The sequence below is a fragment of the Monomorium pharaonis genome, chromosome 1 (genome assembly GCF_013373865.1).
Source record: "Monomorium pharaonis isolate MP-MQ-018 chromosome 1, ASM1337386v2, whole genome shotgun sequence".
NCBI lineage: Eukaryota > Metazoa > Arthropoda > Insecta > Hymenoptera > Formicidae > Monomorium > Monomorium pharaonis.
In genome coordinates this window covers 15199667-15216365 of record NC_050467.1, presented here as the reverse complement: position 1 = coordinate 15216365, position 16699 = coordinate 15199667, and the positions used below count along the sequence as shown (strand labels likewise).

Below are 16699 nucleotides of genomic sequence, written 5' to 3'. Positions count from 1 at the left end.
TAGGGAGGGGCGGCCGCCGCGGTCGGGCGCTCGGCGTGCTTGCATTTACCGGTAGGCCGGGCTAATACAGAAAATTTTACAAGTCTATAACTCGTTAACTATTGTGAAAATGGAAAAACGATGATGATTTTATGTTCAGCTTAATGCGCTCTACCTGCTTATAAAAATTGCATAAATCTTTACCAAACACCCTGTATATCTCTATTGATCTCTATGGGTAGTACTTACGGCGTAACTTGGTTAGGTTAGGAATATATAAAAAAGCGTTATTATATTTAAAAAAATGTCATATTGCTGTATTTGTAAGTCGCATTCTGGGTCTCATGCAGATATTACATTTCATAAGTACGCATATTACTTTGTATTAGAACAAAAATAGTTTATACCTAATTTACAATGTATTTATAATAATAGAAACATTTTTTTCAAGCATATCACGATCAGAAGATATCAGAGCCAAGTGGATTGCTGTAATTGGAAAAAATGTTTCTAATTACAGTAAAGTGTGCAGTGATCATTTTAAACCAATTTTTTTTGAATTTAAGATTAATAAACTTGGCAAGATTCAAAGACATTTGATAAAAAGAGCAATTCCAACGGTAGAAAAATGCCAGGATTTACACGATATAAGGTAAGGTATTAATCATAAGCTATTTATCTGATAAAATTCTAAAATAATATTTATTTTTATTATGAAAAAATTATTATTAGGGAATTGAAGTCCAATAATGAAAATCTAGCAATCCAATATTCTGGAATAATTGAAGATGTTTTATCTCTTGTACCTCTATGTAATGCGGATAATAGAGCAATAGACAATTCTGACAATAGTCAGAATGATTCAATAAGGTAAAAGTCAGAACATGTAATAAGAAAATTATATAAAATTTTTTAACAACAGCATTATTTTCATTTTTTTTTTGTTTTTACAGAAAAAGAAAACTATCTTCAGACAAAGCCGTCACATGTAATAAGGTGCGAACTATTAAATTCATTGGTGATCTTCATCCTGAAGATTTTACTTCACCCGAATGCTACGAAGTAGTTAGGAAATATTTAAAAAAACATAATACTCGTGTAAATAGTTTGCAAAAGCAAGTTGGTCGTTTAACAAAAAAAGTTAAAAGCTTTGAAGATTTGCTGTCACAGTTACATGACAAGGGTCTTCTATCAAGTAATGCTGTCGATGATCTGAAGGTTATAATACCATCATCTTAATAATGGTCTTAGGTCTGATTGCACCAACGTTATTTTAACTTTAAGCACCATTTAAATATCTGTCTCTCTATTTGTTTAAAAAAGAGCTAAAGATAAAAACATTTAAGTTTTGCTTAAAGTTAAAATAACGTTGGTGCAATTAAACCTTAGTAGCATAAAACGTTTCTCTAAATTTGAAGATCTCTAAACTTAAAAGTTTTATGAACGTTTTATGTTACTAATAATATTCATTGATGTATTAATGTAAAAACATATTAATGTAATCAATATTTTTCAAAGCTAAAATTGGCCTGATTTCACTCGGAAGTTTTATGAAGCATAAATCTTAAAGTTTTTAAATATCCAGAGAAATCTTTGAAGTAGTATTTACTACAAATTATTTTTTTATAAATTATTAAAAAATGTTTCAATAAATGTTAGGAATTATATTATTTTATATACATATTAAATTATTAATTTTACATAACATCATTTCACTTATTTAATCTATTCTTTTTACTATTATTAAAATTAAATGTATTATAAATCACTAAAAATAAATTTTTTTTGAGCATGTATGTTTACATAATAAGCCATCATTACTATTTTTCATATATACATCTGATATTTAAATATTGTACATTTTTTATGATATTTAAATATTATAATTTACAGTATACATTTAATATAAAAATAAAATAACACAAATTTAACATAATCCATATTTATTTTCTTTTTTTCCTAACAGCGTACAATAAGTCCTGCATTGACAGAAATAGTTCAAAATGTCCTATCCACAAAAAAAATCATTATCCACATGAATTAAAAGAATTTGCAGCTAGTTTGATGTTTTATTCGGTGTCTGCCTATGAGTATACAAGACAGATGATTAGTGGCTTACCACATCCGGAAACTGTACGTAAATGGTATAGAAAATTTGACTTCAGCCCTGGTATAAGTAATAGCACTATTTGTTCATTACAAGTAAGGAAAGATAGAGGATCATCAAGAAACTTTTTAACAACTCCAAGTAAAGACATAATTAAAATTTGCACTTGTGCAGAACGGATAATAAGGAATGAATCAAACCTTTCAAAGATGAATAATGTGATGATTGATAGACTTAGTTATAGAACAAAGTTGCATCTTCCCACAAACTTATTTAATACTCTCGAAACAGATATGTTTTCACTAAATGTTGAATTGGATCATAAATCCATTTTAATCGACCAAATTATAAAAACATTCCTAAAATTAAGAATTCATCATGAATCAAAATCACTAAAAGATAAAATTTTTCGATTTAGATCATTTTGTAATTGATTGGTTATATTTAAAAATCAGTAGATATGTAAGACATATATTAATAAAAATATATATATTAATATTAATAAAAAAATTAATAAATCCTTATAGTAAAATCATTCACCCTTTTATATTTTGTAAAAAAGTTTTCCTCTCCTTTGAAGATATATACAGTAAATGTACCAAATTTATGGACATGACTCAATTATTAGACAAAATCATATAAAATTTTTTAATAAAAGGATAATGAATTTTTTAAAAACCCTAATAATTGAAACATTTTTCTTTCTATAATTAGAATTTGTCCAATAATTTGGACATTTGTAAATTGCATCATTTGTGGCAATTATTTCTAATAGATGCGAAAAATATATTGAACGACTAAATTAAATGCAAAAAACATCCACTCATACTAGGCATGAAACGCCCTTTGAAATAAACTAAAAATTTCGAGTTTATTACAAATAATTTTGTTTTGCAATTTTTTAACTGTCCAATAATTATGGTACATTTTTAGTAATAGATAAGATCCTTATATAAAATGTAATCCGTATATGTATAAAACGCGTTGCTTCGTTACTCAGCTAGTCTGGTGGGGGAACGTCGAAGCACGCGTGGGGTACGACTGGCGCCGTGGGGTACGGGGAGCGGGGAGCGCGCCTCTAAATCTCCCACCAGACTAGCTGAGTGATGAAGACAACACCTTACTACATATCGTTCTATCCCATAGAGGATGCGGACAGCTCCGCTCACAGAAGGTTGACTCTATATTATATATCTCTATGGTTGTCCTAACCATAGAGATATATAATATAGAGCCATACTTGTAATATGTACGCGAGACGTGTACACGAGTCAATAACGATTGAGATTCCACGCTCGCTGGCGATGTATTTCAACATCCGGTGGATGAACATGTCATACCACGTGTTTATAACAATTACGATTAGTCACCAGCCAGTTGGAATCGCGACTATAGTTTGGGAAGTATACGACGCGTTAGTCGAAGATAATATTTAGTTTTGTATTTATTTTATATTAAAATTCACGATTATAAACGTTTCAGAGCGTGCGAACTAAGCACGAGTTCAGGTCTGTGAACTAAGATTAATTATTATTTTATATTGCATATATATTGATTAAATTCATGTTTATTATTTTAATTATGTTTAATTAGAGCCAATTAGCTCTAAATCCACGAGATGCGCAAGAATAATTAAGCGCATATTAAGTTTATAAAAGCTTAAGCCCCATTTGTGAGGCAGCCATGAACAGACCTGTAGCTCGACCATGTATTTACGAACGCCGCTTGCCACCATAGGAACTACGAGAGCCCCATCGCATCGCGCATGCGAGTTATGGTGTGCAAGCGAGATGGGAAGATGTGCGAGTGAGAAAACCACTCGTTCCCCGATTGGTGAAAACAACCGAGATAGTAACAACGGCTCAATCGGAGAATCTCGAGAGGGGGAATGCATGGGGAAACGGCACGCGAGAAGCGTTGTGAAGAAAAGTCTGCATCGAGATCTCAGAGGAGACGGACGTGCGTGCGAGGGTCCGTTTCCCGCGCGGTTTCGCGATCAATTAATGATCGATAATTAGTGCGTAGGCAGTAACGAGCGCGACACGCGAGTGTATGCGACACAACCCGCGAGCCTTGCCGGCAGGCTATTTCCGCGTGATAAATATTCGCGAGCGCGTAAAATATCGCGAAGTCGAAACACGCTATGCGAGAGGCGTGTCGAGACAAAGAAACCGCGACACATGCGTAGGCGATAATAAAGCCGTTGCGTAAATGTGCGTGTGAGTGTTAATTCTGAATAAATCGAGTTGTGTGATAATTGTGAAAGCCTATTTTATTTGTGCAACCCATAAATTCCATCCTGGGCAAGTCTCACGTTTTGCGGGAGATTACATCATTCCACGCGGACCACGCAGGAAGGCTTCCCGGAGGATTTCAACAGCGAGAGGGACCTCAGACGAGCTCGGAATAATACCACGAGCGAGGACTTCCGCAAATTTCAGCTGATTAGGCGTATTCCAGCATCCGGCCGAAGGACGCATTAGGTCGTGACCACACCCTGGCGGCGGAGCAATACACCGACCTGGCGACCGTGTTAAAGTAAGAAATCTTTAGAAAATCATAAGTTTCTCGGGATCTTAACAATTCCCAAGCTGAGTTCGGTCACAACCTTGAGACCGCCCTCCAGGGACCAATCAACCACCGCACCATCCGGGACAAGGCGGAGGAACCAGCGAGCCTTAGGAGATACACCGCCACAAAGATCGAAACCAGGAGAGTTGACGGCAAGAGTGTGCTGACCGTCCGTCTGGAAAGATCACAGGACCCGGCGCAAGCAGAGGCGGGCACGCAGTAACGGTGGCAGCGCGTCGCGACACCGCGTTTCGCGGAAAGATTTTGCGTTCCTTTTTTCCTTTGTTATTATAATTACCGTTTTATATATTTTAAGTTCGCTGGCTAAGGTCATTGTTGGCATGCCTGCATAAAATGGTGTGGATACTCATTAAATATTATAACTTTTTTATTCTAGTTTGATAATAGCTTAGTTTCGTGTTACTTAAACGCGCGAGACGCACAAATGTTCCTACATATTATTTTCATTAAATTATACTTTAATTAAGATCTAGTCATAAGCGGGGCATACAAAACGCTACGCGATCAAAGTTTTTTTTAAGGTTAGAAAACCTGTTATATGTAAGTTTCAGCTTAACGGCATCAGTAGTTTATTATTTATATTTACTTACGTTGCATGATAATCAATAAAGATAAGTTTATTCGTTCAATTAATTTTTCATAAGTTACCTTAGAAATGTACGAGCTCGAAAAGGGACTCGTCGCGTATCTGTTAATTACAAGTATAACGATTTAATTACGTTTAAATATCTCATTTCTAATTTCCTACGCATTTACTCTTTGGTTCACTATTTTATAAAAATTATGTATTTTCAATTATTAATATTCTGTTTAAAACCCTCTAAGATAAGATAGGTAAAACAAGTTTGCATATCGTTTGCATAAATTTATATAAATTCAAGTTATTGCACTTAAATGCAAACATCTGCACTTTTAAGTGCAATACGCTAAGAACGGAAACGACGCTAAGTCCAGAGGGGCAGCTCTAATACACCATCTCCACCCTAAAGTACACCTCCATGATTGGCTGCAGGCACGAGAGTGGGGGAGACGTACTGGCATCCGCACCACAGCAGCGTCGCGCAGCGCCGATTCGTCCAAATCGGAGGAGAGGAGGAAAGCGCGTCTGCCGCGCGCCCGGAAACCGACGCCACGCGTGATTGGCGGAGCGATGCGAGTGGGGGGAATCCCCGCACTGGTACTTAAACGAGCGGCGGGAGCTCTCGAGAGCTTTCGCGCCTTAACTCTCTTGGAGAAACAATTCACGTCAGTCGGCATAACCCAAAAACCGACTTCCGAAACCCTAAGTAGGAAGGGCGTGGTCGCGCGTGAGTTCCGTGCCTCGCACGTTAAAAGCGAGCATTCGCGTGTTAATATAGTGCGTGCGACGAAGAGGCAGCAAGGCCTCACGCAATATAATTGCGAATATCAATCACAGCGTTTACTCATTTGTGAATTAAGCGTCGCGAACGGGCGTGTGTAACAAAACTCGTGCGTTGTTAACAATCGCGGAGACACACGAACACTCGTGAATGTGGCGTGACGCAAAGAGGGAGTGATTTCTTGTTAAGACATAACCTGAAATAAAGCACATTTGTTATTGTTTATAAAAAACTTAAAGTTTGTTCACTCACCTCGTTTCTCGTGTGTTCCTCTTTCCGACGGTATCATCCTGGGGCTGTAACGAAGCATCTCGCGAACCAGCGGGACCGCGGGTATCACATAACCTCAAAATCACTTACCCGACGGCGTTCCCGTGCGACGATCCGGATCCTGGCGATGACCTGGAGGGACAGCAGCAGCAGCAGCTGAAACAAAAAGAAAAGGGAATTAATAAAAGATTAATACGTGTAGTGACCTGCTCGAGACACAGTGCCGACATAACCTGTGAAGCGCGTGAAGTGTTCTCCGACGGCGGCGTTCCAGAGCGTAACGGCGGGCGTTCCAAGGTAGGACGGACATCCGCATCATCATCCTTGCTCCTGGGAAGGTGAAAGGAGCTGGCGACCGAAGGAAAAAGGGCAAAGTAAGGTACGTGAACCCAAGTTCTCGCATGGTTAGTGGTTTACGCCAATCGAATCCCCGGTTACAACCTTGAAACCGCCTCAAGGAGGTGGTGGAAAGGTCCCATCGCCAATACCATCCATGAGCAGGCAGGCAGACGAACGGGACGCAGCCCAAGGTGCAGCTGACGGAGTAGCAGAGCGAACGACGAAAAAACCTGCCGTAAGGTTAGAGCGTCTTACTGAGCGTAGAGCGAGGCGATAAACAATAACGTCGCGTAAAACTCGCGTAAAATATGCGAAATCGCTCGAAAAATATTTATCTCGCGAAGTAAATTTTATTTTGTTATTTCAAAGCAGATAGGTGCAGCGAGACACCAGAAAATTTATTATTTTGATTAGTTTATTTTATGCGCACGAAAAACGCGAGTCCGATAGCGAAGCGCGTAATTTAATTTTATTTTACGTTTAAAAATATGTTTTGTTCATTTAGGCATTGCCAAAGTAAAAGTAGCAGCGAGCTACGTGTTTCAGTTAACGTAGACTTAAATATGTTAAAGCTCATCGAGCTAATTCAGGATTATTACTTATACGTCGTAGTTACGATTATTTTGTGTTTAAACATTTCCTTTCTTTTGTCGTACGCTATGTGCATGTACGTCACCGTGACATGACGTGATGATTTCATTAAGTTTACTAAAAATTATATTTTGCATGTCTTATATGGTTATTATGATATTATTAATATTATTCGTTAGATGTAAGTTAATTCTAAGTCGGTGGCACCCGAAAGTGCAGAAAGTGCAGCAGGCGGCATCGCCTGCATGACGTTAGAGTGCAAACGGCACTTTTCAGTGCCCCAGTTACTCTGATCTTCCCGGTGCGAAGTCTCGAGCCGAAATGAGCTCATTGGCTCTCGCCGACATGGAGGGGAGACACGCTCCGGCAGGAGCGCCTCATTGGTTGATGCAGTCAGTCGAGAGCAGCGAACGAGGAGAGGTGATACCATTGGTCGACGGTCACCGCCAACTCGGAGGAACGCGCTCATTGGACGGACGAAGCGACCAAGACGCTGCAACGCCCTGATTGGCTCAGGAGTACATAGAGGGGGAGACGCGTATAAAACGAAGCGACGCGTGTTCCCACCAACGATTTTCGTTGCGACTTCCATCGGAGACACATCGTGCGGAGTGTCGGAAGTTTTCGCGCGACTTTTACTCGACTTTCGCGCCAAATTAAGAGTGCCGATACATAGTCTTGTAAATCCGTTCCGCGGGTGACGAGCCGCGATACAAAGAGCGTAACACGAATCGACACGATCGTGCAAACAGGCTGTCGCGAATTTACGCGACACTAACAAGCCGAAGCAAGCGACGCGCGACGTATTTTCGCGAATTAATTGCGAAATCAACAACTCTGCTGAATGCGAGTAGGCAGACATCGCGAGTGCAAATATCTGCACTATGTGAACTTTAAGTGCAAGCGACTCGGACACGATTGTGAATACGCAGCGCGTTCGGGGACATGTTTTTGGATATTTTGTGACTGAGGAGAGAGCATCGCGTACGGGAATTTGTTAACAATGTGACACCTGTTGAGTTAAAAATAAATTTTATTTGTGTGTTACAAAAATAACAAAGCATTGTTGAGTGATTCAAACATCCTGCGACGTACCCGCATGCCATCCTGTGTGAACAGTCCTGCGGGCTTCCTGAAAATAAAATAAAGTGGTTAAACGAAGTCAAGGGGAATAGTTCCAAAGGATTAATACTTACCTGGTGAGTTCCTGAGCGAGGTGATGATCCGGGCAGTCCACGGCGATCCGGCGGCGAGCGACGGCAACTGAAACAGAAAAAAGATATTACAGTTGAGAGGAATCCTTGCTTCTTGGTGGAAAAAAGAGCTGGCGACCACATCAGTGACACGGGACACGTGCTACGTAAAGGTTTGTGATCGTTCATTTCCTACGATACGTAACTTCCAATTCTCGGTACCGGTTACAACCTAACCTTGCAACCGACGGTACGACAACCCCTTAGCGAGGCGCAGCGGACTCCGACAACCAGCAAAGCAGAGCGCGAGGACGGAAACCTGTCAACGCGGACGACTCCGAGGAAGGCGCAATCCAGCACCAGACCGACATCCGTCAAATTGCGAAGGATCGACGACACGCGGATTAAAAAGTAAAAGCGCGTTTGCATGCAACTTCCGAGCGAATACACAAGTCCGCGCTTAATTCGTTAATTTCTTTATTTACCTTATTATTTTTTTTTTTAGTCTCTGTGATATAATTTATTTTGACGTCACAAAAACTGACGCGCAGAGAGATTAAGTTAAACTCACGTAAATCAAGCGTAAATGCGAGAGCGTGACAGATTTTAATTTTCTGCATTATTGCAATTATTATTTTACTTCGTTTTATTTTAGTTTAATATTTTCTATCGTATGTAATAATTTACTTCCGAACGATTAGATTTAGCGTTCACCCAAAGATAAAAATATATATCTCTTGCGTGACAAAGGTTAGCGTCACGACAATTAATTTACGTTTATGTTTAAGCTCTATTCCTGTGAACTTAGCATAAGGCTAGTTCGTCGAACGCTAGATGTTCTTATTTCATTTAGATGTTTTATTTTATGTAAACGTTTTATTTCATAAAGACAATTATGTGCAATCTGCAGAGAGAGCTGCAGGATTATTTTTTGCTAACATCAATAATAATTATTTTACGTTTGTCTTCTACTTTTTTAATATCACACGCGTTTTGCATGTGGATAGCCGTTTCGTAAGGAAATGTAGCAATAAGACTAAGTTTCGTAAACACCAGATCGAAATATCGCATTTGAGAGAAAGTGCAGAGTGGTGGCACCGAAAAGTACACCACCCGATGCGAGCTGTAAGCCTGTGCAGTTCCAAATGACGGGATTGGACAATCGGCCAGTGGTGGAGAGACTCAGCCATCCTGCAGCCTGATTGGACGCAGCAAGCGAGACGGGCCAAGACAACGCCTGTCTCGCTTGCTGCAGGAGCAGCCGCGCATGCCCATTGGACGAAGACCACGAAGTGAGACAGCGCGACCGCTGATTGGCGAAAACGGCAGCGCGACGGGCGGCGGCTCGACTGCCTATAAAACCGCCGTGTAACATGATTAAACTAACTAGTAGACTCTCAGCCACCGTGAGGCTAGGATCTCCGTGATTTAACTTACGCATATACGAGATCGCGCTACAGTTCCGCGGAATTGGCGATTGTGATAAGACGTCGCGTACGGGATTTGTTAAGCGTTTGAAGTGAAGTTTAATAAATTTTACGTTGTGTTATGAAAAACGAAATAAGAGTGACATCTTAAGTTTTACTACATCTGCTACGTACCTGCACGAGATCCAACGACGACGTATCCGGGCGACCTGAAAATAAAAGAAATCCTTATTAAATCCGGGTTGAGGGGTGAAGCTGCATAAGCGGGAAGACTTACCTGAGGCGAATCCTGGAGGGACGGGCGATCCTGGAGAGGTCCTGACGATCCAACGGCAGCTGAAGTTTCTGAAAAACAAAGACAAAATTAAACATAAATAAAAGTGACTCGTTCGAGTGAGTGTCTGGAATTATTACCAGATTGTAACAAACATTTATCTCTTCGTACGAGGGCCCAACGGTGATCCGACGGAAGGACGGAAGGGAGCCTATGAGCATATACCTTGCTTCTTTTTCGGTAAAAGGAGCTGGCGACCATACAACAACCGAAAGGCTGCAACAACGTAAAGGTAAAAAATTTAATATTTCCAAGCGGTGCAAATATTCGCGTTCACTCTTCCGGTCACAACCTAACCATGTTAGCGAGATAACAAGTGCGGCGGAATTTAGGACGGAAATCCATAGGGCTATTAAGGAGAAGAAGAAGACAAGTGCGGCTTGCGTGACCGATGTGACATCTTAAACTCCAAAAGATAAAAAAATAGAATAAGTGTTGCAGTGATTCTATTTATTTGCTAGCACTATTTTTACCTAAGTGCGAAGACAACTAATTAAGAGTAAAATATAAACAATTGTATAAAATAACAAATTAATAACTTTCGTATTACTTATTAAGGAAGTAATGATAAATTATAAATAATAAAATAATTTAATTATTGTAAAGTGTATGATCTCTTATTATTTCATTTTTATATTATATATTTGATTGATATTTGAATTATACAAAGACGTATAATAATTAGATTGCGCATTTGACTTGAAAGGCTATTACAAATTTTAAAAAGACAGCACCATGTTTGTATCATTATTCTATTTTTGTCTAACCCGATTGTTAGAGAAAAGTGGATTAGTGATGTAATTTCTTTTAATTTATAATGCGTTTTAATGTAGAAGACACGGGAATATGCAATCTAATTATTGTGCACTTATGTGTTCATACATTTGGTTCAGTTTCTTTAGAGATTCCTTTAGAGGTTCACTCAGTGGTATTTCTCCAACTAATTTAGAAATTCAGTTTAGAATTAAGGCTATTGGAAGACTTTGAAAAAGAAGTAGCGCATCAGAAAATTTATCAGAAGCTTTAATTTACATCGCAGATCAATGTTGCACATCGTTTTCGCTTTTCTCATTCTTATCTTGGTTTACCTACAAAGACAATGGGACCACTTGATAGGCATGATTGGTTATCGTACATATCAAAGGGTAATTGTATTTATTCCTTAGAGGGTTTTCAAATAGTTGCTAAAATTATGGAAGAAAAGTTTATAAAATTTCATGGTAATGGATTAAGTAAAGAAAGTGGGATATTTGATAAAGTTACTGATTGCGTCTTTTCGAAGATTGATTGCAATTTATATTCAAAACAAATAATTCATTGTCTACTCGAACTTATATACGTTTATAAGAAATTTAAATTTAAGAATAAAAAAAAAATGTATTAGGAAAAATAAAAAATATGAAAAAAATGAAGCACATAACAAAGTTTTATGATAATTTTATTGTTTTTTCGATATTATATTTTTATTTATTTTATTTTTTTATACAATGTTATATTTATATACAAACTAAAATTTTATATTAGTTTTATCCTTTCTTTTTTTATGTAATATAATATTTATAGGTATAAAAAAATATATTAGACGTAAATATATAAAAATAATGAATATTAATTTATAAATGAAGTTTTTTATTTCGTATCGCACAAATTTTCTTTAAAATTCGCGGCTTGCATTGGTGCATGCACCTAATTGGTCGAAATAGAAACGGCAGCCATTATGCGCAATGCTTCACCTTTCTAATTCCACCATGGTTTTTATTAGGGGTATCAAAAAATTCCGCTCTTTACCCCCCCCCCCCTCTCATACTATGTCGGTTTTGGTTACGCGAGAAAAGAGCGGTGGGATTCTCTGCTGCTGTAGATTTGGCAACGTTGCAATAAGTGTTTTATACGTTGAACATGTTTCACGTGATTGGCTTTAGATGATCACGTGATCTAAACGTTGGCAACGCTGTAATTTTGTCGGAAGTGCTCCAGTTGAGACTAAGAAATTTGTGGAGGGGTGTACAATATAAGAAGAGTTCTGACAATGATTCACGGTTACATGGTATGCGATAGTTTATCATATCCCAGCAAACACAAAGTTACATGTAACGTGCCTGTTAATTATAATTTCCCACTCAACAATGTAATTGTAATATAACACGTGTGTGGCACGTTACATGTAACTTTGTGTTTGCTGGGATATGATAAACTATCGCATACCATGTAACCGTGAATCATTGTCAGAACTCTTCTTATATTATACACCCCTCCACAAATTTCTTAGTCTCAACTGGAGCACCTCCGACAAAATTACAGCGTTGCCAACGTTTAGATCACGTGATCATCTATCGCATACCATGTAACCGTGAATTTTCAAATATTACATGTAACTTGGTGTTTGGTGGATATATGAATACATATAATCAGATCTGAAATTGCAGCATTCCTATCATATATACTGTTACGTGCGTCGCCCGGTATACTCCGCGACCGCGGCTCAGCTGTCCACGAGCCAATCGATAGTATTGATTTTCCGAGATGGAGCGTTGTCAATTGTCAAGAGCTTGATAACGTGCATAAACAACTAGTTGAATCTTGGCCCCGGTCTCGTGTAGACGTGTCTGTAATTATCTTAATAAAGTCGCCTGTTTTTTAAATAGAAGTGTCTTTCATTTCCGCGGCGCGCACGCTACATTTTTGGGAGTTCGTCCGGGATCCGCTAGTCAGATTCTGTAAAGCGCGTGTGAGTTTCAGTGATAAAAGCGCGGAGCGAAAGTGCGAGGAAAGGAAAGGAAGGATGTCTATTCTCCGTTCCCCCGTCGTGACCCGTTCTCACGGTCCAGTCCCTGCGGAGGATACCCAAACGGACTCGCGGGACTCTGAGCAGCAGACGGAAACGACTCTTAAGGCTCTCCTGGAGAAAATGCGGTTGCTGCGACAGGGCCAGACGTGGAGGGAGGAGGAGCAGACGCGTCAGCAGCGGGAGTATCTTGAGACTCTGCGGCAGCTACAGTTTCCCTGCGACACACAGCTAAGTCCCACCAATAATATTCTTTCACCCGGGGATGCGAGTGTCGCGTCACGCGTAACCGGAGTGAGTGTGGACGTGAGCGGAGATGCGCGGGCGTCTGTGGGTCTCAAATTAAAGCCGGATACTTTCGACGGCTCGGCTCCGTTGCGGGAATTCTTCACGCAATTTTCGTTAATTGCCGGCGCGAACCGTTGGGGGGAGACAGAAAAAGCCGTGGTTCTTGCTTCTTGTTTGCGAGGAAAGGCGCATTCGCTTTTAGATTCGTGCGCTGTAAGGCTGCTTTCACATGGGGCGTAACTTGCGTAATGCGTAACTTGCGTCGACCAATCACATTGTCGTAGATCACTTTAAAGCGTCTTTAACGTGCCCTGATTGGTCGACGCAAGTTACGCATTACGCAAGTTACGCCCCATGTGAAAGCAGCCTAAAAGGTTTTATTTCTTTTGAGCAGCTTAAGTCAAAATTAGAGTTGCGTTTCGAAGAGAACGAGCTCGCTCAAAATTATTATATGCTCTTCACAAATCGTAGACTGTGTCCGGGGGAGGATTACGCGGCGTTAGGCGCGGATCTCGAGCGTCTCTCGCGAAAAGCGTATCCCGAATGCTCGGAGAAGGTACACGATAAAATCGCGTGTTCGCAATTTATCGCTGCGTTGCCAGAGGAGTTTGTGAAACGTTCCCTTCAGGTGGAGGGGGTGACATCCCTTAGAGTTGCGATTGAGCGAGTGAAAATGCTCAAATCTATCAATCGGAACGGTTTTTCGGAGAATGGGGGAAGGGCGAATGAAAATTTTTGTTCAGGACAGAAGGCTCCGGAACAGAAGGAGGGGGAAAAAGAAAAGAAATTTTTAAAAGGGCGTGCAAAGAACGGTGAGAGGAAAGATAAGAAATGTTGTCAATGTGGGACGACTGGTCATTTCCGCGCCGAATGCCTGGAGGAAAAATCGGGAAACTAAGCTCTGTCGGGTTGTTGAGGGCCGGCTCGGCAGATGGAGCCGGCCCTCAACAACCCGACAAAGTTTCCCGATTTTCCCTCGGGCCTCTGTTTCCGCGTGCGGCGGGGCTGTTCTCGTTCGTCGTCTCAGCGGAGTGGGGGCGGGAGCGCGTGGCCGTTGTTGCGTGATTGGACTGTTAAACGGGAAAGAGTGTGTTTTTAAAATAGACACGGGCTTGGATGTGTCGGTTTTAAGCGCCGAAAGGGCCGCTTCTATGAAACAGGAGCGCTTGGTGTCTTGTAATTTAAGATATCCTGCCGGGGAAAAAGTACCGGTAACTTTTCGCGTTTTTGCTGAAATTTCTTTGGGAAAATTTTGTATGAATTTGCCATTTTATGTTGCAAAGGTTAGCGACGAATGCATTCTCGGAGTAGATTTTCTTTCCGAGGCGGGAATTTTGAATGGCTTGTTCAAAAGCGCCCTCGGTTTAGTGGGCAGCGAGGTAGAAAAGTGCGGGCAAATTTGTTCTCGGATCGAGAACTGCCCTGCTCGGCTTTCCGGTCTTCTTTTGCGTGTTTTAGAAAAAAGTTCGCGAGAACTTAAGATTGCTCAAAAGCAAACGTTTTCGGATTTCTTGAAAGAATTTTCTCATGTTTTCTCTGAAAATATTGTTGCTGGAAACTATGTTTTGTCTCATTGTATAAAATTATGTGATTCTCGCCCTATAAAACAGGTACCTAGACGAGTTCCCCTTCACTTACAAGCGGAAGTGAATAAGATTCTCGAGGATATGAAAGTCCAAAGAGTCATTGAGGAGTCAAATATAGTCCTTGGATTTCTCCAGCGGTTTTGGTAAAAAAGAAGGATAGCACCATAAGATTCTGTATTGACTTTTGGAAATTAAATGCTGTGACCATAAAGGATTCTTTTCCGCTTCCGAGAATTGACAATATTTTGGACTGTTTAAAGGGAACTCGTGGTTTTGCACCATTGATCTTAAAAGTGGATATTGGCAGGTAAGCTTAGATCCTAAAGATCGTAAAAAAACCGCGTTTTCAATTGGGAACGGATTGTGGCAATTCACAGTTATGCCTTTTGGCTTATGCAACGCCCCTACTACGTTTGAGCGTTTAATGGAAAATGTATTAAAAAGTTTGATTTCGAAAATTTGCTTTGTTTATTTGGACGACGTAATTATTTTCAGAAAAAACTTTGAAGAGATGTTGTGTAATTTAAAAGAAGTTTTTCTTCGCTTAGAGAGTGCTAATTTAAAGGTAAATCCAAATAAATGTAATTTTCTAAAAAGAGAAGTTAAATATCTTGGACATGTTTCCGCGGAAGGGATTGCAACTGACCCTGAGAAAATTTTGTCTGTGAAAAATTGGCCACTTCCGAAAAATCGAAAGCAAGTTAGAAGTTTTCTTGGATTTTGCTCCTATTATAGGAAATTTGTGAAAGGTTTTGCCGTTTGGCTAAGCCTCTGTATAATTTAACAGAGGGAAAATCTAAATTTCTTTGGTCTGCTGAATGTCAGCAAGCTTTTGAGAATTTAAAACAGGTTTTGATGTGCCCTCCGGTTTTGTCTTTCTCTTCGGGGGAAGGGCAGTTCATTTTGGATACCGATGCCTCGAATCATGGAATCGGTGCGGTGCTTTCTCAGTTACAGGGAGAAGAGGAAAAAGTCATCGCTTATGACAGCCGGATTTTCAATAAAACAGAACGAAATTATTGTGAGTAGGAATACAAGACCGGTTCTAACTCGGGAGCTCCGAGGGGGGTGCGGGTGTGCGGGGGGATTTGTGGGCGCGGGGGGTGTTACGGCGGGGAGGGATGACGTCACCTGGGGCTCCGGGAAGAACCGCTTATCAGAAGTAAACTGATATCTCGCTTATCAGACGTAAACTATTTTGCGGTGCCTTTGAAAAAACTTGATATGTTTTTGAAAAACTTGATATGTTTTTATAAGGGGGTATTGATATAAAAAATGCTACTTTTTACCCCCTCCCTGTTTTGGGTGTTAGAGGGGGGGGGGCAACGTTGCATTAAACATGTTGCAACATGTTTCGCGATAACGTGATTGGCTCTCGATGATCACGTGATTTAAACGTTGGCAACGCTGTAATTTTATAAACGTTGGCAACGCTGTAATTTTATTGGGTGTGATAAGTGCTCCAGTTGAGACAAAGGATTAAAAAATTTGTGGAGGGGTGTACAATATAAGAAGAGTTCTGACAATGGTACCGCATCACTCGCGTGTTACAAGACGGACAGCAAAACTTCTCGTTTGCTCCTCAGTCGGTGGAAGACAGATTTCAAAAGCTTCCCGAAACGTACAGCATGAACTATTACGTTCCGATCCAACAGAACGAGGCGAATGATAAACCGTAAGTATTTTTTATAATTTTTAAAATTTTCTTCGTATTAATATCTTATATTTTTCTATAGCAAGCTATATTTTTTTTTACAGAGCATTATCGCAGCCGCGTTATACTCCACGCATCTTGGGTAGGAGATACGCCTTGACCGCCACGGCATACAAATACTTGGATATTGCAA

General features: G+C 40.0%; 1 protein-coding gene across 1 annotated transcript; it reads left to right on the top strand.

Annotated features, from left to right (window-relative positions):
• Positions 1-283: 283 nt before the first annotated feature.
• LOC114254754 lies at positions 284-2473 on the top strand. The gene is made up of 5 exons (XM_036289615.1): positions 284-345; positions 431-631; positions 712-849; positions 933-1197; positions 1946-2473. The coding sequence occupies exons 1-5, from the start codon at positions 284-286 to the stop codon at positions 2021-2023; spliced, it is 744 nt and encodes a 247-aa protein (XP_036145508.1). The 3' UTR covers positions 2024-2473.
• The last annotated feature ends 14226 nt before the right edge of the window (positions 2474-16699 follow it).